General features: G+C 40.1%; 2 protein-coding genes and 1 long non-coding RNA gene across 5 annotated transcripts in view; 2 read left to right on the top strand and 1 right to left on the bottom strand.

Moving 5' to 3' along the window:
- Positions 1 to 23,807, bottom strand: part of LOC309493664 (uncharacterized protein) — a 174,188-nt gene that overhangs the window by 34,404 nt on the left and 115,977 nt on the right. The gene's annotated exons all lie outside the window — the stretch shown is intronic.
- Positions 11,393 to 14,217, top strand: LOC309495936 (E3 SUMO-protein ligase ZBED1-like). The gene is made up of 3 exons (XM_082165874.1): positions 11,393 to 12,690; positions 12,969 to 13,335; positions 13,632 to 14,217. Exons 1-3 carry the CDS (start codon positions 11,483 to 11,485, stop codon positions 13,956 to 13,958), a joined length of 1,902 nt encoding a protein of 633 aa, XP_082022000.1. The 5' UTR covers positions 11,393 to 11,482; the 3' UTR covers positions 13,959 to 14,217.
- Positions 20,240 to 22,577, top strand: LOC309493976. The gene is made up of 3 exons (XR_014204154.1): positions 20,240 to 20,326; positions 21,172 to 21,285; positions 21,421 to 22,577. It is a non-coding gene; the product is annotated as an uncharacterized lncRNA (long non-coding RNA).

The raw sequence follows: 23,807 nt of genomic DNA on the forward strand, positions 1-23,807 counted from the left end.
TTATCTATGGATCCAACATGACAGACGTAAAAATATATGCATATTTAGTTTAGCAAGCAAACACATCTACAAAAATATGCCTGTATTTCAAGTTGATAAAATAATTTAAAATCCACATCAGTTTATTTGTGCCGACGCGCCACCCCTCCCAGGATCTATAACGTTACCTAGGCTACTTCCACTTTTAAAAATTCATCATAACCGCGCGCGCGATCTGCTTGCAGTCGTCGAGATGGATGCTGAGGAGTTGAAGAAAAGAATAGCTAGGGGAGATTGTAAAGTTGTCGACAATACGTCATCAAAAATCAAGTCCAGTGTGTGGGAGAAATTTGGAGTTATCTGAAGAAAATATTGTAAAAAGCTTTGCTGCAAACATTTTCGTGTTGGATAGCCGCAAATGTGGAACTTCATCCCTGAGGAAGCACGCAGATAACTGGTAACAAAGCCGTTCTATCGAACGGTATTTTTCATATTTAACACTGTTAGTATGTGTGGTGTGCAGGGCGTGTTTGAACCCAAAATTGTCAGATGTAGGCTAGACGAAATTGCGTGGCATATAGTGGTGTAGCCGCGTCTGTTCGATTTGTGTGGTAACGTTAGCCATGTTCTTAATGTACCGGCCTTTTGACAGCTTCGGCAGAAGTTGTCCTTGTGTTAATTGTCGTGTAACTTCTGTATGACCTGGCAATAAACATTTTTGTAAGTGTCTATAATGTGATAGTCTAAACTGATTTTATTTCGGGTGCGGGTCGGGTGTCGGTTCTATTTTAAGCGGGTCAGTTTCAGTTTCAGTTTCAGTTTCACTTTATTGTCATTCAAACATGTTAAACATGAAGGAACGAAATTCGTTTCCCAGGTCCAGCAGCGTAATACAAAATAAACAACAATTTACAATTCTAAGATAGACCCTATATAAAACATATAAAACGTAGACCTATATAAAACATTAAAAATATTCTTAACCATAATAAACAATCAGAGCCATAATTAAACCATATGACATCATTAAAGTGCCTTGTGCAGTAGCAGCAGCGAGCGAGCAGAGGGCAGGAGGAGCTCTAAACCAAGGAGTTCATAAGCCTCACAGCCTCTGGAAAGAAGCTGCACATTAGCCTTGTAGTTCTTGTTTTAAGGCTGCGCAGCCTTCTGCCAGAGGGGAGGGTGGTAAACAGTTTATGCGCCGGGTGAGTGGAGTCCTTCATAATATTCGATGCCCTGCTTCTGCACCTGCTGACATAGATGTCATCTAGGGAAGGAAGGCTGTCATTTGTTGTTATTTTCTTAGCAGACTTAACTACTCGCTGCAGCGCCTTCCTGTCAGCTGCAGAGCAGTTTCCATACCAGACGGTAATGGAGGATGTCAATGTGCTCTCCACCACACACCGGTAAAAACAGGTCAGGATAGCAGGGTTGAGGCCGGCCTGCTTCAACCTCCTCAAAAAGTACAAACGTTGGTGGGCCTTCTTAATAATGCTGGCTGTATTTGTGGCCCATGTGAGGTTGTTGGAGATGTACAAGCCCAGATATTTAAAATTGGTCACCATCTCCACAATTACTCCATCAATGAAGATGGGAGGAGGTAGAGTATGATCCCTCCTCCTAAAATCCACAACCATCTCCTTAGTCTTTCCCACATTGATGCAGAGATTGTTTTCTCTGCACCAGACCATGAGTTCCTCCACCTCCTGCCTATACGCTGACTCGTCATTATTAGATATCAGTCCAATCACAGCCGTGTCATCTGCAAACTTCACTATGTGATTGCTCAGACGTGTTACAGAGCAATCATATGTGAGGAGCGTATACAGCAAAGGGCTCAAGACACATCCTTGTGGGGAGCCAGTGTTGAGTATAAGGGTGGAAGATGAGGTGCCGTGGATCTTAACCGACTGTGGCCTGTTTGTCAAGAAGTCCAGGACCCAATTGCAAAGGGATGGTCTTAGTCCCAGCAGCAGCAGTTTGTTTATTAATGTCTGCGGAATGATGGTATTAAAGGCAGATGAAAAGTCCAGGAAGAGCAGCCTGACATAAGAATCCCTGCTCTCTAGGTGGGTGAGAGCAGAGTGGATGACAGTTGACACTGCGTCAATTCCGCATTTCCGTGAAACTACTCAGTCGGAGTCGCATTAGGTCCATCTTGTTGTCTAACGAGCGGACGTTAGCCAGAAATAGTGTTGGAAGAGCGGGTCTGTTGCTAGCCTTTAGCCTAGCTAGCAAGCCGGCCCGCTTACCTCTCTTCTGCCTCCGTGCACATCGCTTCCGCTTCCCCCTCAGCTGGTACGACCTGTTCCTCCAAACCGCTGTCCTCAAGAGCCGCATTCTGCCCAACATTGCTTTTAACTCTGGTTTAACCACCATGCTGGGAACAGTAAGTTGAAGAAGTTCAGTCGAACTGTACCTCACTATACCTATACTTAGTTTAGCAAGTAATGTCACGCCAGTTGCTGGTAGCTGAGAAGCCGCTGCACTGCTGCGCGCCGCCATTTTGTGTGCCATTTTGGGTCGGGTGCGGATTTACAAAATCGGACCCGTGCAGGACTCTCTGGTGTACATAAATCTCTGACCCATCGTCGTCTTCTTCGTTGAATATCTGTCGCTCTACTTACGTCATCTGGTATAATTTGAAACGATTGGCTATAAGCTACGTACAGGCGCATTTGATAGACATTTGTAGCGCCCAATAAACGGCTCTGGGCATTCGTAAACCACGCCTCAAATACGAGAAAATGAACATGTAGTATCCAGAGACCACGTCTCAAAGAGAAGTGGTCTGACGTTAGCCAGGCTATGAAATAATAGTTTTTTTTAAAAATTATTATTATTGCTAAATTTCAAAGAACAGACATTCAAAAATAATCTCCTAAAGTTTCGTAGTCCAGATAATTGAGAAAAGGTATTTAAATGACTATTAAAGTTTACAAAGTTTTACTAAATTCGCTGGAAATGAATATTGCTTTTCTCAACTCCTCTCGTCACCTCTGAGCATTTCCCGGGAATCCCCTCAAACGTCTCTGCTCTCCAAATATGGTGTTACACGTTGTATAGAACCAATCATAAAGCTTAGAAATGTACACAAACGCTGATCATTTGTCAATAGAGTGCCGAAGTTATGACGTCACTTTGTAGGCCAAAACGCGGAAGTGAGTTAGCATTTTAGCACTACGGGTTCCCTCGCCCTAAAGTCTATGGGTTTTTTGAATGGGTTTTTGCTAAATCGCCTGAAATAAGGTCTGTGGTTAACAAAGCCTCTAAATATTTTCACGTTTTGATCTATGACATAAAACACACCAGTTATAACCTGCTTGTGATTTTTTTAAACTTTATTGTGTCTTAAAAACGGTGGTTGCTAACAAGTTGCTAAAAGGGACTACATCCTTTGGCGGAGACTTTAGACGTCATCATGACAAACATGAAAGCTCTCACTAGCCCGCGTTTCAGCTTCACGTTCTTAGAAGTTTACCTTTCAGTTAATATAGCCTACATAACGTTATTTTTGTTTTGTCCCGAGATGCAACCACAAGTCATCGAATGAAATCTCGTTTGTTTTCCGTCCGATGTTATCCAGCGGAGACTCTGGGTTCGTGCCAGATGGAGTAAAAAAGGCTAGCAGTAGCAAGAATAAACGTTTTTCATAACCAAATCAACAGCTAAAATACCTTTTGTCTTTCTCTTAAAATATCTAAAAGCTTGTTTACTTTGCCACTGTTTAATAGATTAGATCCGCTGCAGTTTTATTAAAGGCTAACGTTACGTTGAGAAATGTGTTTAATTAAAATATTCAAAATAATACCTGGTTTATTGACTTTTATTGTAACTTGTTTGGATATAATTATAGATAGGGTGGGTCCTGCACCTTGTGAACTTGGCTTTTACCCACCTATAATAATATGATTGTATTTGTAAACAGCATTGCCGGTAGTTAAAGCAGGCAATGATATTAATCTTTGTTATTTTAGTAGTAAATGTTAACTATATTTAATGTGCTATATAAACGTGGACAATTCCCAGAGAACACGCTGATATGTATAGCCTTAATGCACTGTAAGTTGACTGTCTGACAAATACACAAATTAAATGTTAAACTATTGCATACTACTTGTATACTATTGTAACTACACTCCAGTCAGCTCACAGTAATGTGAATGTGAGATAAAATTTACTACACAGGCTCTCACATTGGGGCTTGTGGATTACCAGATAAAAATAGAAAATGTTAACAAAATGAGGTTTATTTAGGGAACATATATGGTTTAATTATAATATATTATAATAAGCATTTGCTATTGACAATTCTCTTTAAATTCAACATATATAATTATATACAACTATTATATTAAATGTTTGGAATTGAACTGCGTTATGCTTGTTCAGAGATTATTTGTATAGTTATCTTAAATACATAGTTATCTTAAATACATATTATAACTCCTCTATCTCTCCCTAGTTTTACTTACTCGATTAACCTTGTACCTCATGCTGGCCCTTACAATACCGGCAAGTAAACCAGCATCTAAGCTGCACTGTTCATGTCCAGATTTATAGTTGTTCTCTCTTCGATCTATGGTTTTTCTATCGTCTAAGAAAAAGGACATGGAAATTGATACGGCCATAGCTAACGTTAGTGCTTCTGAGATGGTTAAAGCGCGTTTTTTTTCCTGGCGAATTAGCAAATGGTATGCAAACACACAATCAAACATAATACAGTGAAAGATAATCTTTAAAGTTTATTTGGGGCACAATGATCAGGCATAATAATCTTAATCACAAAGAAAATAATATTAAGGTTTATATAAACTAACAAAATAATAAACGAATAAATAAAACATTAACAAAAGATTAAAAAAATCTCAGAGAGGCACGCATAAACAAAATTAGTTTCTAACATTTTTTGAAAAACAGAAGGGGCAGTATTTCTCATGAAAAAGTGGATAAGTGTTCATACCATAGACTGTAAAACATAGGTTCATACACAGTGCAGATCATAATGAGCGAGCGAGTGAGTGAGTTTGAGGAAGCTTGATGATGACGTTGATCCGCGACCATGGTGTGCTGTAGTCCGTTGATAGCCTACCGTTAGCATTTTATATCCGACGGCTTTATTTAGGCTTCAAAATGTATACATTTTGGATTAACTTGTAAAGATTATCTTGATAGACAAAACGTGTAAGGGTCACAACTCTTTGTTGAACACAGATCTTATTTTTTGCGATTTTCCAAAAGTCTATGGGGAAAATGCATTGCTTTTTGATCGAGGGAACCCATGCGCCGCTAACTTCCGGGTTGGCCTACAAAGTGACGTCATTACTTCGGCACTCTATGGGAAGCCCCGTTTCGACTGACCTGCACGCGATTGGTCCAGCCATCCTCCTGTCAGACTCGTAGCGCTATGTGTAAACAAGCTAGCAGATCTCCTCAGAAAGATTAAATATTATTAATTTGAGAAATGTCGCTGTCAAAAGAGAGCAAAGTCGCCAAAAGCGTTGAACTCACTGGAGGCTTCTAACAAAGCTCTGCTGCTGGTCATCAAGAGTGGCTAAGGCTATAGTCAGTGATTTTTTTGGATCTGGAGACGTGTTATCCTCTGATGACAGTGACAGCCCTGTGGTATTTATCGTGTATGGATGTGAGTGAGTGCAATTATTATGTGAGTGTATTTATCTGCAAGGAGAATCCATTACAATGTGTTTGATTTATTTTAACCCAATATTTAACTGTTGGCATCTCCGTTATGAATATGTTACACTGTTGTTGTCAACTAGCCTACACAAAGATATGATTGCATAGGCTAACATTATTTGTTCTCTGTTTCCTTGTCTCTCTGCCTCTCTCACTTTCTCTCTCTCTCTCTCACAGACACACACACACACACACACACACACGCACACACACGCACACACACACACACACACACACACACACACACACACACACACACACACACACACACACACACACACCCCCTCTCTCAAGCAAAACTGTAGCACCTCTGTTCAATCTTTCTGATTTTAGTAAATGTTTGTAAAAGTGCCTTTTAAATTATTTATTCAAATAAAAAATGTAAAATAATTTGAGCTTCAGCCTGGCATAATAGCATATATTAATGTCTTTGGTCAAATTAAGCTGTACAATAAATAGTTCATCCCTTTAAATGCAATGGATTTTGAAAGATATCAACAAAAAACGGGCAAAAAACTTTAAAAGCGATTTTCTCAGGTTTTCAATTGGAAAAAGAGGGCAGACAACCATAATTCAAATGTGTATATCTTTACAACCATTCAAGGTATGACTTTGACTAGGATATCAGTTGAAAGCTTATGGTCTCCTCTTTCCATTAATACCAAAATCTCAATTTTGAAGATTGGGTCACTGTGACTCATTTTGCTGGATCAGGTCACATTTATTATCAGTGTTTGCTTTATGGTGTTTTATTATCATTGTTTATTATCAGTGTTTGCTTTGTGGTGTTTTATTATCATTATTTATTATCAGTGTTTGCTTTAGTTGGGCTCTTGTTGGACACTTTTCTTTCCCAGGAGGCCACGGGAGAGGATCCGTCAGTGGTCTCCAACTTACTGCCCGCGGACACCTGGTAGCCCGTGTAGGGGCCTTGAGTTGCCCGCTATTCTATAAATTCATTCTATAAATAGCCCTAACTTGCCAATAGCGATCCACTGTAAATCGGGGCTCCAGACCTTTTTTGCAACTCTTTTTCGTGCCGGTGTGGCTAAAATTTTGCACTGTTGCCTCTACAAAATTACATAAATTAAAATGATATACATAATTTTGGGCTACTGTTTGTTTTTTGTTTTTTTACTGTGGTAGTGAAGAGCCATGTATGGTTACCTGGGTTACCATGATCTACAAATGTATGATACTATGGAAGAACAATGGTACATTTTAATGAGCAAATAAAAAACAGAAGCAATTCTGTTGCACTGTCAAAATATTTAAATATTTAAAAATGCGGTTTTAACACTTTTTACTGATGTAGTTTATTTAAACATTTGCATCCCGACTATTTACTGTCCATTTCCATGATGAGAAGAAATCAAACACTTCTTGTTACATTTACATTTAGTCATTTAGCAGACGCTTTTGTCCAAAGCGACTACAAATTAGTACTAAAGTAAGCGAGTCATCGTGAAGAGGCAAAAAGAATGCAAGAAGTGCTCAAAATACAAAGTTCAGGCATTATTCAGAGTAGCATAAGCCAGACAAGGGAGAATTAAAGGGAAAACATTTTAAAATTATTTTTATTATGAGGTTAAGTGCTCACTGAGTTTTCAGTTGTCTTTTGAATGTTGTCAGGGATTCTGCATTCCGGATGAGGGTGGGGAGAGTATTCCACCAGCATGGAACCGGGAATGAGAATGTTCTGGAGAGTGATTTTGTGGCTCTCTGTGACGAGCCGTCGCTCATTGACCGACCGTAGGCTTCTGGTAGGGGTGTAGACTTGTAGGAACGAGTGAAAGTAGAGCTGAGCCTGTGGTAGATCTGTAAGCAGGCGTAGATCTGTAAGCAAGCGTAGATCTGTAAGCAAGCGTTCTTGTTGCCATTGTGGTGGCAAATGACTCCTAAAATAGTGTGGCAGTTAAATAATGTGATTTTCAGAGAGAAAACTATAAATGTACATATTTGAATATATATTTTCATAATTTTTCAAGAATTATTGATTTTTTTTAAAACATTTGTAAGTCTGCACTAGAATATCAAGATATTTTATTATTTTGCATATGACGGTGAAAAGTAAGGTAAAAGCATCACAGCAAAATCCCCAGTGTTAAATTAACTCTGCTCAGTGTTTATATAATCCACACTCAGAGTGTTATAAGTAAAGCCTGGTTCACACGGCAGGATAATTAGGCCGATTTTAGCCCCGATTCACCCCTTCCGACAATCTTAAGGATGCTCCAATTATCGTAAAATAATCTGATCAGATATTCCTGCCGTGTGTGGTGTGTTAAGACTGCTCTCGTCTGCTCGGAAGGACGTTGGGACCGCTCCGATCTCATATCGGGGATATCCAACATGTTGGATTTATTTGGCCCGATTTCTTCTTGTGTTTGGTGTCCCCCGGGGACAAACGAGCACGCGGCCTGTGGACTGTGGCGTGTAGCCAATCAGAAAGCGAGGTGACGAGGAAGCACCGGGAAACAAAATCAAAACAGCCGGCGGCATGGCGCACCAGAAAGTCCGGTGGACGTCGGAGATCATCGCCTTTTCTTTTGATAACGTTTTTTTTTCCGGTTAAAAACAAACTACAAACTATCGCCACTGCATCCTCTTCGTCCGCCATGATTGTTTACTCTGAAGTCACGTTTGATTTCGAGGGATTTTGCGAGATTTCCCGTCTGACCTGGGAATGCTCGGGAGTCAAATCGGTTTGTATGTGATGTGTTGATTTTGCCGTGTGGCTGCGCACCACACACTGTACGACCAAAACTGTTATACCCGTTTGGAAAATCGGCCGACAATTTTAAAATCTTCCCGTGTGAACCAGGCTTAACACTGAAGCAGTGTTAAAGTTAATGAGATAATGAAGTGATTGATTGAGTGATGACTGAACATTATTGAAGACACCTGATGTTAACAAGCAGAATCACTGAAGGAGAAAAGCACACATTTTAAATACCATTATGGTGATCAGTGTTTGCTTTAGTTGGGCTCATGACCTTTACTTTTTCAACTTCAGATTTTGTTTGGCTGTTGTAACTGACTTATAATAGCCAGATGAATAAAGAGAAAAGGTGATCTGATGGTGTTGATTGTGTTTTAGCATAATCATTATTTGACCTGAGTCACTGAACTCACTGAGAGCATCATTTCTGAGTTAGGTTTACTTTATTGATTATAGCAGCACTGTCCTTGTACAGCATAACATTTTTAGCCTTTTCAATTAAATATAAATGATTTCTTAGTAGTTGTTTTGACACAAAATCAATAAATAAATGTAGACATTCATGTAGACATCAAGATTTAGCGTATGAACCTCAGCAATGGTGACAAACCGTATATTCAGATAAACAGATCAACTCTGAACATAAGGGTTGTGTTTTAACGTAATCATTATTTCTCAATCATTTGACCTGAATAGCTGAACTCCTATAGAGGCTAATTTTTTAGTTAGGTTTAATTTATTGATTATAGCAGTACTGTACTTGAGCAGCATAATTGTTGTAACATTTACAATGTGATTCAAAAGATTTCTTAAAAGTTGTTCTTATAGAATTTTTTTTATTTATTTCTTAGACACATAGACATCAAGAATCAGTCTTTGAATCTCAAAAATGGTGACAAATATAAAGCATGTTGTAGTGCACTCATGGCTCCCAACAAGCATTGCTGCATGAATAAATAATGAGCTTATGTTCAGAGTTGATCTGTTTATCTGAATATATGGTTTGTCACCATTGCTGAGATTCATACGCTAAATCTTGATGTCTACTTTTTTTTTTTTTTTTTTTTTAAAAGAGAAATTAGAAACAACAACCAAACAGTTTACAATAAACCAACAGAAACTAACTTCCCCACGAGAAAAGGAACTTCCCTACAAATAAAAAAAAAAGAGAAACAAAACATACAATGGCCTACCCTACCTCTGTTACGAACTGCTCCGAGACACGAAGGTTTAGATCCAAGTGCAGCTTTATTTGAGGGCAATCCAGAGGCGTAATCCAAGATACAGGCAAGGGTCATACACAGATAGGCAGTCCAACAAAAGAAACAAACAAACAAACAAACAAACAAACAAAACAGGCAGGGACCAGAGGCAAGAGAGTAATCCAGGGAACAGGGCAAGATATCCAAAAACCAAGAGACAAGGAAACCAAGAGAATGCTCAGAATTGCAGTGTAACACTAAAACAAGACTTCGCGGTGAGTGAATGAATGAACATGGTATAAATAGACAGACTAACAGGGTGATGGGACACAGGTGAATGCAATCAGTGATAATGAGGTACAGGTGACTGTGATGAGTGATCAGAGATGAGTCCGGGCAGTGAGTATGGGAAATGTAGTCTGAGAGTGAACGTGAGTGTCTGATGTGGAGTGCCCTCTGGTGGCTTTCAAGGGCACTCCAGCTGGTGACCGTTACAACCTCCTTAAGGCCATTGCACACTGAGTCCGAAATTCGCATCCGAAATTTTCGCACGTTAAAAAAAATATTCGACCTCACGTTATGTCAATCACGCTTGCACACTGTCTACGAAACTTTCGTCCGTAATAAAAAAATTCGGATCGGGTTCGATTTTCTGCGTTTTTCGCATCCACAGCCAGTATTTTGAGAGGTTTTTTGGACAATTCAGAGCCACCGTACAAGCGAACGACAAAATCCACAATGGATTGAGCAGCCAATTCGATTACTAATCATGTATTATTTGGGTATAAAATATAACCTGTATACAGCTGTTCTGTCTGCCCAGCGCTTCCGCCGGCCGTGTGTGTGTGTGCGTGTGTGTGTGTGTGTGTTTGTGTGTGTGTGTGTTCGCGCGCGCGCCCATACCTTAGACATATAGCCTACTGCCAGTGTCTTTTCAGGATCGATTGGTTCACGGAAATTGGTGGTCTTCTTTTTGGCTCCAGTATCGCTAGCAAAGCATCAAACTGTTCCACTGACATTCTGAGGTAAATTTTGAATCGTTTGGGATAATTTCGCAACTCCTTGATAAGGAGGTGAAACTCTCCTTCCTCTCTGCGCAATCTCAGGATTGGATGGACCCAATATTTCCTCTTTCTTTTTCTCTTTTTAAGAAGAAAGAGGGCAACAAAAACAAAATCATCCTCACTGCTTGACGAATCCATTTTGTATTTTTTGCGTTTTTTCCCGCAAAGGTTTAATAAATACGCATCGGACTCAGTGTGCAAGGTTTCTGTGCGTGACGAATTTTAAGGCTGACGAACACGAAAAAACGCATACGAAAATTTCGGACTCAGTGTGCAATGGCCTTTACTGTGGAAATATTGCTGGATCTCATGATGCCAGTAACACAGGGTTTGTGATGTGAAAATATTAATGGAACAACAAAATTGTTAGATTCCAAAGACATCAGTGAAACAGGTTATTTCTAGAGTTGTGACGTTCGCGAACGAACCGATTCTTTTGAACGGCTCATAAACATGAACGATGGGAGCCGAGTCGCGGCTGGAGGGGAGCCGTTCTTTCTTTCGTTCTTTTCTTTTTTTCCTATGCGTGTTTCACACAGATGCACACAAATTAGCTCCTCCGCGAGACAGAACAGTTATAGGGGAGGGGCGCACCCAGTGCAGGGGTGCTACTGCCTAACAGCATGATGATAGTTGTGCACGCATCCTTCACGTGAGTACTCCAGTGGAAAAAAAACCCTGCGTGCCTCTGTCATTGGGTCGCTGCCGTCACGTGCTTACTCCAGTTAAAAAAAAAAAACCGTCTCAGTGCCAAACTGCCAACGTCAGTAATAGCGGGTCGTTCGAAGGAAGAAGACACACACGTGACACGTCTGAAAATGAGCCAGAGGAAAAGGAGCAGCATTTGGGTGCACTTTTCTCGCGAAGAAAACAGTAAGGCTAAATGCAGCATTTGTCAAAAAGTCATTTCATTTAAGTCTGGGTCAACAAATAATTTACACAGGCATTTGAAGACTCAACACCCAACACTGCAGGTCACAGGTTTGAGAGCAGAGCCAGACTCAGACAACAACAGTGACACTGATGTGTCCATTGCCTCCTCTGCCTCCACATCAAGTGCAACTGCAGCCACAGCAGCCTCTGACCCCACTGGGCCCACCACATCGCCTGGCCAGGCACGACCAAAAAGAAAGCAGACATCCATCAGTCAATATTTACCTCCTGTCTTGACCCCATTAAGACAGGAGAAGATAGACGAAGAGCTGGCAAAGATGATAGCCACTGACTTCCAGCCTTTCTCAATAGTGGAGGACACAGGATTCAAAAAATATTCACAGGCGCTCAACCCCTCCTACATTCCTCCAAGTAGGAAGGCACTAGCCCAGAAGGTCACGGATATGTATGACAGGGAGACAGCATCTTTGAAGACAAGGGTGTCAAAAGTACCAGCTGTCTGTTTAACCACAGACTGTTGGACTTCAAGAACGACAGCATCATATATGTCTGTAACCTGCCATTTTATCGAGGATTTCCGTGTGGCCTCCTGCCTCCTGGACTGTTTTGAATTCAGTGAGCGGCACACAGCAGACAACCTTGCACAACAGCTGCTTAGTGTTGCAGCAGAGTGGGGGGTGGACAAGAAAGTAGTGTGCTGCCTAACCGATAATGCGGCAAATGTTACTAAGGCTATAAAAACCATTGGATGGATGCACCTACCATGCCTGGCCCATACTATTAACCTGGTGGTAAGAGATGCCCTGCAAGCTTCAAAGCCCATCATTGATAAGGTGAAAGAGGCAGTGGAATACTTTCACAGAAGCACCGTGGGGGCACAAAAACTGAAGGAGACTCAACTACAAATGAAGATGGAGGAGCTCCGACCGAAACAGGATTGTCCTACAAGGTGGAATTCCACCTACTACATGTTGAAAAGCTTTATTGCCAGTAAAAATGCCATAATCTCCACCCTGGCCGTCACCAATGCACCTGTCCGCCACCTGACCCAGGAGGAATGGACCACAGTGCAAGAAATGTGCACAATCTTGCAACCATTTGAGGAAGTCACTGTGGAACTCAGTGCAGAAAGGTATGTTGCTCAGTTGCACAGCAGTATATTTCTTTAGCATGCATGCATAGTACCTGATAGTAAATTATGAATATTTTATACTATATTAGAAATCTGTGTAATACACTGGAGTATATATCATTGTCAGTAGATTTCTGTAGCCTGCATGCCAATTTCCTGATAAAAAATTATGGATATTTGATACCACAATAGATATCTGTTTAATACATTGTAATATTTATCATTGTTTCAGCTTTAAAATTGTAACATTAAGGTTTTTTTTTTTTTTTTTTTACCAGCTACTTGACAGCCTCGAAGGTCATAGTGCTGGCCAGGGGACTTCAAAGAGCCACCGCTGATTTCCGGCGAAACACTACAACAGCGACAGCACAAGGTGTGATCGACAGTCTGTGTGCGAGTATGTCATCGCGATTCCACAGGATTCATGCCAACCACATACTAGCAGAGACTGCTGCACTTGACCTGCGTTTTAAGAGGATGGCCTTCCCTGATGGCAAAACAGCAGATGAGACATTTCAAAGGCTGTCAACTGCAGCAGCAAGAATTAGCAGTGGCACACCCATCCAACAGCAACCAGCTGTGGAAGGACTGGAAGGAGCAGGCAGTGGTGCTGGATCAATAGTTTGGAGCTATTTCCATGAGGAAGTAAGGGTGGCAACAACAATTCACATTTTTTTCTCTAAAAATCTCTAGAATGAAATCAGTCTGATATCTCAGTCTAAAACTTCCACTAGCTGTAAATCACTGCATTTAATCTGTACATACTGCACATACTGTACATATGCAAATCTACTATTGTCACTTCTAATTAAATGCTAAACTGCATTTCATTACTCTGTTCTCTTACACTGTGTAATGACAAAAGTTGAATCTAATTTAATCTAATCTAATCACATAAAAATGATATCTCCCATTGTTATATCTCCCACCCCTATGAGCAGGTAGCTGGAACAGTGGAAGCCAGGAATCCAACCGCCGATGCTGTCATGGAGGTGCGAGCCTACCTGGAGGAGCCTCTTCTTCCAACACATGAGGATCCCCTCAAGTGGTGGGAGAGTCGAGCCCCTGTTTACCCCAGGCTTAGCAAGCTGATGGCCAAGAAGCTTTGTGTTGTGGCGACATCAGTTCCCTCTGAGAGAATATTCTCGAAAACTGGACAGATAATCTCAGAGAGGAGAAGTCGCCTTAAGCCCAAAAAGGTCAGAGCTCTTGTCTTCCTTAATGCAAATTTGCCCAAGGACAAGAAAGAGAGGCAGAAAAAGCCATAAAGGAAGGAACTGTTTTGTATTTATTTACATTGCATGTTGTGTTCATTTAAAACTTGAAGGGGCTGATCTCTTATTTGCAAAGTTTACAGTAGTTATAGTAGTAATAGTGGACTGTACGTAGACATTTCCATTTTATTTATTCTAATTTTATCTACAGTATATGTCTACTTTAAATATTTTTTGTTATGTATCAAAATGTTCTTTTGTGATACTGTTCTTGTATAGACATTTTTCACTAAAAGCTGTTTTGCACAGACACTCATTGCAGCCCACTTTGTTATTGTTCATTTAAGACTTGAAGGGGCTGATGTCCTATTTGCAAAGTTTACAGTAGTAATAGTGGACTGTATGTAGACATTTCCATTATATTTATTCAAATTTTATCGACAGTATATATTTAAAACTTTAAATATTTTTGGTTTTCTATCAAAATGTTCTTGTGTGATAACAATGTTCTTGTGTGGAAGTGTTTGTAGTAAAAGCTGTTTTGCACAGAAATTCATTGCAGCCGGCTTTGTTTTTGATGTTTATTTGTGAGTAGGTATTGTATGAATAACATAAGTCAACGTAGCTTTACACATGCACACACTTTGTACTAAAGGTAAATCCAAAATAGTGATGTCACTGTCTAAGCAGAGGGATGTTGTGCAACCCTATGGAATATAGTCCACACATGAAAAATGAGGTAATAATCAATATTTCAGAATAAATTCAAACTCAGATATTGGTGTGTGATATCTGAGTTTTAATTATTTGACTACAAATCTCACCTCATCATTCCTCCCAGTGATTATTTCCAGGATAAACTGAGATGCCCCCAAGCTGGCTTCTTAAAACTGACTAAATATTTAAAAAGAGCCAAAAGAGCCGTTCTTTTGAACGGCTCTTTGATAGGAACGGATCGCCAAGATCCGGATCCCCTCAAAGAGCCATAAATCCCATCACTAGTTATTTCATGATGATTATAAAACCATCAACAGGTAATCATCATCACCTGATCTCATTTCTCTTTAGCTTTCTTTGCTGCTGCAAATGTGTTTGACAAACACTCTGTCACAGCGGCCAAAAAAAGACCAAAGAAATAATAAAAGTTAAGAGCCCAACTAATGGAAACACTAATCACTGTTATGGTGACTTCAAATGAAACACATTAGAGTTAAACACCTGTTAATTCCCAATAAAAACGTATGTAGACGTCTGACAGAAATAAAGTCAGTCTGGTTAGTAATAAGTGAAGCTGGTAATGCTGTTTGTGGAGTTGTTTAATCCTCCTCTGCTGAGATCTTCACAGATTTAATGTCTTCTTTTCTCTTCAGTTGATTTCATCTAAGACTGTCTCTTAAGTCAGTTGTAGTTCTTGTGTTTCTGCTCGTCTCTTTTTCTGTTCTCTTCTTTCCTTCAGTGATTCTGCTTGTTAACAGGCTTATTAAGGCTGAGATGACTTCATATTTAATTAGGATTGGGTATTGGTTGGGTTTTATCCGATACCAGTACCTACTCGGTATTTTTCAAACGGTTCCGGTGCTTAAACGGTTCTTAAACCGGTACTTAAGAAAACGAAACCGCACACACTTTATCAAAAAAATAATACCTGTGTGTGTTTTCTGAAAAAGATTTTCTGATTTCTGATTAAAAACTGTGCCGTTTAAAAGGCTACTGATGTAGCCGAAAACACTTAAGTTAAGATCAAAATTCTGTCTTCTCATATATATATATATATATATATATATATATATATATATATATATATATATTACGTATTATATATTATAGACTTTTACAAAACAGAGAAATATCTGACACTGAGCAGAAATAGCCTCATATAAATATACTTCATATACTTCATACTTGATATGCAAGATTTGCAGTTGGCATTAAAATACTAGACTTACCCGAAGAGGAACACTGCAGCTGAACTTGAACTTTAGTCAAGAGTGTCAGAGGTTTTGGGTTCGCGCACATACTCATCTGAGACGCGAGCACACACTCATCTGAGACGCGAGCACACACACACACACACACACACACATTTATTACATTTATAAGGTCCAGTTCTGGTTTATTGCCTTTGGCTTGCTCAGTTGGGGATATTTTGGGGATATTTAATTTAATTTTATCAATCAATAAATTCCTCTTGAAACAAACTTTGTTGTATTATTTTAATTTAATACTGTGAAGCTGCTTTGATGCAATCTGTATTGTGAAAAGCGCTATACAAATAAACTTGACTTGACTTGACTTGACACACACACACAAACTCGCGCACATACTCATCTGAGACGCGAGCACGCACACACAAACTCTCCGCGCACATACTCATATAGACGACGCCTCATAAATAGATCAATCTCTGCAACGTATTGAAGCGCGCGTCCGAGTGAAGAAAGTGCGGTGACACAAGAGAAAACACTGTATCCGAGCCACTGATCGCAGCGGCAACGAGCACTTTGATCATTTAAAAAACACAGTTCAGCGCTAGATCGTCTCTTATTTAACAAACGAACTAAATGAATGCTCTGCTGGTTAACTGGAGATGTTTTGTTATTGGATCATTCGTGCCGCAATGTTTTATAGGGGGCGGTGAAAAAAGTCAGGCACCGAAATCAGGCACCGAAAGTTGCGTTCTTATTCGGTCTCGATACTACCGTTTACGTCGGAACCGGTTCTCTATTGGAACCGGGTTTCGGTACCCAACCCTATATTTAATATACACAGATTTTGTGGCTCAGATAAGGTCCAGTTCTGGTTTATTTCTTTGCTCTTGGCTGACATGTGGCATTGCTATGGCCTGCTTGTGGCCCAGATCTGGCAAACAGGAGCGGTCCAGTCAAGTGCCGTCATTCCACGCTGCATGTGGGCCAGATCCGCATTCCACAAGTGCCAGATGTGGGCAGAGATCTGGGCCGAAACAATGTTGCTATCTGGGAAACTACATCTTTATTCAGACACAGCCTTAGATGAACTGAAGATAAAAGACATTCATTATTTTTTTGTGTGTCTTTTATTCAGACACAGCCTCTGCTTTAAGTGCTCTAGAAGACCTTGATTAGCTTGTTCAGCTGTGTTTGGTTAAAGTCAGAGCTAAACTCTGCATGGTTGTGGTAATTCAGGATCTGAGTTTGACACTCCTGCTTTATACTGTACACAGCAAAATTCCCAGTGTTAAATCAACACTGCTCAGAGCAAATATGGTCCCACTCTACAGAGTGTTAAAGTAACACTAAAGCAGTGTTAAAGTTAATGAGATAATTAAGTGATTAATTGAGTGATGATTGAGCATTAGTGATGAACACCTACAGTTAACAAGCAGAATCACTGAATGAAAGAGAAACACAAGAACTACAACTGACTTTTAGTCACAGCCTTAGATTAAGGGCGTTTTTCCACTGGGTTCGTTTGCTGCGGTCCGAACCCGAGTGCGCTAGTTCCCGGCGCCCCCCGCAGCGTTGGTCTGGTTTCACACTCAATTAGTTGTATCGAACCCAGGTGCGTTTGCAGTGATCTTACGTCATCGCAAACGCACACGGAAAACGCATGGAGAATACAACTCGTGTGAGGAAACAATGATATCGACAGTGATACGCATGCGCGGGATACTATACTTCCTGAACAAGCGCGGACCCGAGTCCGTGTTGCTTGCACATTAACGCGAACCGCACCACGGTTCGGAAGCAACCGAGCTCAGACCACCTCCTCCAGGTAGTCTCGGGTTCGGTACTCTAGTGCGCACCCAGGTCCGATGACAGCGTTCACATTAGCGATTTTTCATGCGAACCGTGCCCCGGTCCGCACTAAACTGCCAGTGTGAAAGCGCCCTTAATCAACTAAAGATAAAAAGAAGACATTAAATCTGTGAAGATCTCAGCAGAGGAGGATTAAACAACTCCACAAACAGCATTGCCAGCTTCCCTTATTACTAACCAGACTGACTTTATTTCTGTCAGACGTCTAGAGTTCTTATTGAGAATTAACAGAGGTTTAGATGTTGATGTTTTAAAATCACCATTAAACAATCTCCATTATTGTGAACAGTGTTGCCTTTAGTTGTGCAATTTGACTCTTGACTTATTAGGAGAGTTTATGGTCTTTGTAATAGTGTTTACTTAAACACATAATTTGTTGCATGGAAAGCCAGACTCAAAGACAGTCAGGTGATAGGCCTATAGTTTTCAACATCATAAAGTTTACAAATTTTGTCATTGACTGAAAGTGGTTATTTAATATATAATAAAGTCAGTCTGATTAGTAATAAGTGAAGCTGGTAATGCTGTTTGTGGAGTTGTTTAATCCTCTGCTGAGATCTTCACAGATTGAATCTCTTCTTTTTATCTTTAGTTGATTCAATCTAAGGCTGTGACTTAGGGCGTTTTTCCACTGGGTTCGTTTGCTGCGGTCCGAACCCGAGTGCGCTAGTTCCCGGCGCCCCCCGCAGCGTTGGTCTGGTTTCACACTCAATTAGTTGTATCGAACCCAGGTGCGTTTGCAGTGATCTTACGTCATCGCAAACGCACACGGAAAACGCATGGAGAATACAACTCGACTGAGCATAGCTGTAATTTGTCTGTTTTTTTGGTGCTATTATGCACAACATAGTGAGAGACAACTACGTTTATGTTCATTACATGGTGTAATTCAGCACATATCCAGGGGACGCCGTGTTTCTGCTGCTCGCAGAAGATTTTTCACTGATGCGACAGTGATACGCATGCGCGGGATACTATACTTCCTGAACAAGCACGCACCCGAGTCCGTGTTGCTTGCACATTAACGCGAACCGCGCCACGGTTCGGGAGCAACCGAGCTCAGACCACCTCCTCCAGGTAGTCTCGGGTTCGGTACTCTAGTGCGCACCCGGGTCCGATGACAGCGTTCACATTAGCGATTTTTCATGCGAACCGTGCCCCGGTCCGCACTAAACTGCCAGTGTGAAAGCGCCCTTCGCGTTAATGTGCAAGCAACACGGACTCGGGTGCGCGCTTGTTCAGGGAGTATAGTATACTGCGCATGCGTATCACTGTCGATATCATTGTTTCCTCACACACGACAACCATGAGTGGCAGGGGAACGTTGTGGGACACTGAAGAGGTGAGGTGCCTCATTCAAATTTGGGAAGAACAAACCATACAATAACCATACATACAAACCATACATAAAACAAACCATACATAAAAAAAAATCTTCTGTGAGCAGCAGAAACACGGCGTCCCCTGGATATGTGCTGAATTACACCATATGTAATGAACATAAACGTAGTTGTCTCTCTCTATGTTGTGCATAATAGCACCAAAAAAACAGACAAATTACAGCTATGCTCAGTCGAGTTGTATTCTCCATGCGTTTTCCGTGTGCGTTTGCGATGACGTAAGATCACTGCAAACGCACCTGGGTTCGATACAACTAATTGAGTGTGAAACCAGACCAACGCTGCGGGGGGCGCCGGGAACGAGCGCACTCGGGTTCGGACCGCAGCAAACGAACCCAGTGAAAAAACGCCCTAAAAGTCAGTTGTAGTTCTTGTGTTTCTCTTTCCTTCAGTGATTCTGCTTGTTAACTGCAGGTGTTCATCACTAATGTTCAATCATCACTCAATTAATCACTTAATTATCTCATTAACTTTAACTCTGCTTCAGTGTTATTTTAACACTCTGTAGAGTGGGACCATATTTGCTCTGAGCAGTGTTGATTTAACACTGGGGATTTTGCTGTGTAGTGTATAGAGAGACATAAAAGGTCATTATTCTGCTTAACAGCCTCTACTGTCCAGATATACGGAACTGATTCAAATAGAAATTGTAGATTCTTGGACGCCTTATCCAAGTTTATCATTTCACACAATCATTATCATTTCAGTGTTTTTGATGTTTATCATCATGTCCTGTCCAATATGATTTAATTCCTGAATGAGCAGGATCTTTATTTTGTGTATTTGGTGACATTACAAAAGCTGAAACTGCAACAGAAGATTTGTATTCAAAACTTGATGTAAATCAGATCCTTCAGTTTAGACCTTCATGACACTTCAACAAGGAAAAGGATGGAGACAGTTTCTTCTGTGATGTCGTCTTTATTGTCACTAATTAGTTGAACACTGTCATGTTTCTTTCTATTTTGCATGTAGTGACTTAATATATATTAAAAAAATCTGGTCATATTTCTATCAGTGTAACTTTTATCCTCTCCTTTTGGCCTCTATGAGTAGAAGTACAGAAAGAACTTTCTTTGCTCTTCTAAGTTGAGACTCATTTGCATAGAAACAGGAAGTGTTATTATAACCATTGCCAGTTCAGCTTAACACGTCGGTTCAGTCTTCAAACTCGCCACTTGCTCTCTGAGTACCAGTGAAGAAAGCTGCTGCCAGCAAGAACAAGGTATGGGAGTTTTATGTGTTATTTGATAAAGAGTTTGTAAAATGTAGGGGTGTGAAATGGAAGATATTGATATTAACTTTTGAATATGTTTTTGGGTGGGTCGCTTGTAATTGAACATTGAGTAGGTAATACAGGACCTTAGTGAACACCCATTTGACATCTTTACTGTTTGTCATGACAAACAAACAAACAAATATGTGCAAACCTTCTTGTGCGCACACAATAGTTTATCGTGCGCATGCAAAAGTCTGTATATGTTTATTTGCAAAGGTCCCTTTAGGGCTCCGTACAGACTGTCAAATCAGTAAAATTATGTGATACAATAATATTTTTCCCTTATAAATACCATGTTGAAAAGAATTATCCAGAACGTAACTACTTTAAAACCTCTGATCATGTGATGGTCAGATCAAATTTACAGTAGAAAGTTTAGAAGTCATTTTTAGGATCATGTTCATTTACTCTGAGTGGTTTGAGAAGAGGTTTGTAACAGTGGCATCTGTGTGCAAATGTTGATGCTGCCACTTCAGGTTCAGGAGACACAGAACTGCTTAATTTCAAGCATGCAAACATGTAGAAATGTAATATTATGATGAATATGATTTTCGGCTTCAGCATGTTTTATGCTCTGTGTTGATCTCATTCACAGTTAATTATGTATTTGTCATTTTTGATCTCCTGCAAGCCGAGACAAGGATTTGTCTGTGATTTACAGCAGCATCAGATAATGCAGAGTTAAATTTTTAAAAACATATCTAAAACAGACTATAATAAGAACCTTTCTTGCTTTAGTGTTTGTGTTTCATTTAATCATGATTACATTTTGAGTGTACATTGTTTATCAGGGCTGGACTGGGACACAAATTCGGCCCTGGCATTTTGGCCCAGACTGGCCCACTATGATCAAAACACCACCCCTTTTTAGATGCCCTTGAATATGTACACTCTCAGAAAAAAAGGTACAAAAGCTGTCGCTGTGGCGGTACCTTTTCAAAAGGTACACTTTTGTACCTAAAGGTACATATTACTAATATGTGATTAGTAATATGCAACTCTCTGATGATGTAATCCATGATGTGCATTTCTCTCTATAGGCGCGTTCACTACGGAGATGGCGATCGTCAACTTCATCTTTGCAGCCGACACTAACAGAAAACATTAGTTTATTAATACAAATCAATGCACGCGTGTCACCGGATTTACAAATGCCTTGCTTGTTGCACACACACATATTATGTCGAAATAATGAGATATTATGTTGAAATAACATTATTAATAATAAATCTTTAAGAATATTTGATTGAATGCTGAATGTTGTGCTTGTTCAATTTAATACAATTAATACTTTAATTGTGATAATTCAAATAATTGAATATTAAGTGGCCAATATTTGCTCATTTATTAATAGTATTTATATATAATATATCTAGCACCCCCTCAGCACCTGCGTTAAAAAAATTATCTGGCGCCGCCCCGGGTTATAACGGCCCACGTATTAAAAAATGGTCGGGTTTAAATTGGGCTCAGGCTCATAATTACAGTTTTTTTGTAGGGCCGGGCCGGGCTCGGACACAACGTGCACGGGCTTGGGTAGGGTCGGGCTTGATTTTTTGGGGCCCGATCTAAGCTCTACAGTGAATTGCAGTGAAGTTATTGAATATTTTTTGAAAATGTGGATTTCTCGGACCTACATATGTGCATCTTAAGGTGTTTGAAGTAGGGGTCGACCGATTAATCGGCCGATTTTTTTGATTTTTTAAAAATAATCGGCATCGGCCAATATCCAGTATATCAAGCCGATTATTAGGCAGGCACATCTGTGGGCAGCCTTGTGTTGTTGTTGTTGTGGAACACGTGTTCGACGCACGCTGCGCCTAGAGTCATTAGCTGTGTCCCAATGTGAAGGCTGCATCCTCCGAAGGCCGTATTTGAAGGCCGATTGCGTCACAGCGGCGTGACGAAGGACGTCCCAATTCAAAGGCTGCATCCTTGGAAGGTCGCATTTGAAGGCCAATTGCGTCACCGCGGCGTGATGAAGGCTGTCCCAATTCAGTTCTGCATCCTCCGAAGGCCATATTTGAAGGCCGGTTGCGTCATCGCGACGCGACGAAGGCTACCCTGATTCAAAAGCGACGCCAAATGCGTCCTTCGTTTCCTCGTGAAAGGAAGGATACATAAATGGACACTTAGCGGCCTATCCTACCCTATTCTACCCCATAAGTCATTGCGCGCCGTTGACGACAGCATTTATTTATTTTTAAAGGCGGTCGAGACTAGAGATCGGTGGTGGACACAGCAAATTCACATTTAAATGTAAGTATTATGTTTTCATTTATTTAAATGGCTAGCAAAACCAGAGTTTATTATAAACTTCATCTTAACTCCTCCGTCACCATTGCGTGGCTTCATTTGTCAGGTAGTTTGAGGCAAAACTTGTGCTAATATTAGTTTAACGACCTATTTGTAATATTTGCACTAGTCTATCTCACTTGTGTATTAGGCTAAAAGAAATATGCTAAAGAAGTAAGCCCACAACAATAAGAAAAGCAGTTGATAAGGGAATGGGGTTTCACTTGTATGTGTTTTTGTAGTGCTGTCATGAAAGCTATGTGGTTTTAACCAAATTTGAGTATATAGAAATATGATTTCTTAAGTATTTTGTATGCATGTCTTGATGTGTCATATTTTGCAGTGTTAACAATGCACTTAAGATTGCACCCCTGTGTTAAGCTTTTTTAGAGCAATTCAGGAGAAAAAAAAATACAAAGTAAGAAAGTTAATACACACGTCTTTGCTGAAATGTATTGTGCTGTTGTTGTTAACAAGCCATGGTTCATTTGCTCTGCCCTTAGGATTGCAAGTGTCCTGGGACAGGTGAGGGTGTGAGTGGGAAACCCACTGCTGAAACTTGGCCCTGCTTTGTCCTCAGGGCCGAGTTCAGCAGTGGGTGCCCACGGTGAGGAGGAGCCAGCAGCACCAGCACCAAGGCAGAGGCGAGGAGAGCACATGAGAGTAGGGAGAGGATGGACAGGCTGTTTTCTCTTCTTGAGAGAATGATTGAAAAATATATATTTTTTCTACATATTCTTGTTTAACTTTTTTCACTTTTATTTTTTAAAAGGAAAGAAAAAATCTGTACATTATTTTTATGCAACTTTAAATGTGTAAATAAAAGAGAATGAATTGTTCTGCACATTGTTTATTTTTTTGACAGTCATAATTTCTACATGAAACAAACTCTTGTATACCTTTTTTTTTTCAAATAAAATTGGTAAATGAAAATCATTTGTTCCATTGGCTACATTAAAGTACTTTTTCCAACTATTAACAACATACGTTAAACATATCAAAATCAACAAACATTTACAGTACATAAAATAAGAAAAAAATGTAGACTTTTATTAGAATTTATTAGAATAATAATTAGACTTTCAAAAAGAGTAATTTCTGAAAAAAGTACTTTTAATAACAAGTTTTTAGT

The sequence above is a fragment of the Leuciscus leuciscus genome (genome assembly GCF_965113295.1).
Source record: "Leuciscus leuciscus genome assembly, chromosome: 3".
Taxonomy (NCBI): Eukaryota; Metazoa; Chordata; class Actinopteri; order Cypriniformes; family Leuciscidae; genus Leuciscus; species Leuciscus leuciscus.

Coding starts and splice junctions, on each gene's coding strand:
- LOC309495936 (XM_082165874.1), top strand. CDS start 11,483: ATGAGCCAGAGGAAAAGGAGCAGCATTTGGGTGCACTTTTCTCGCGAA. Junction 12,691..12,968: donor GTGGAACTCAGTGCAGAAAG/GTATGTTGCTCA, acceptor TTTTTTTACCAG/CTACTTGACAGCCTCGAAGG. Junction 13,336..13,631: donor GGAGCTATTTCCATGAGGAA/GTAAGGGTGGCA, acceptor CCCTATGAGCAG/GTAGCTGGAACAGTGGAAGC.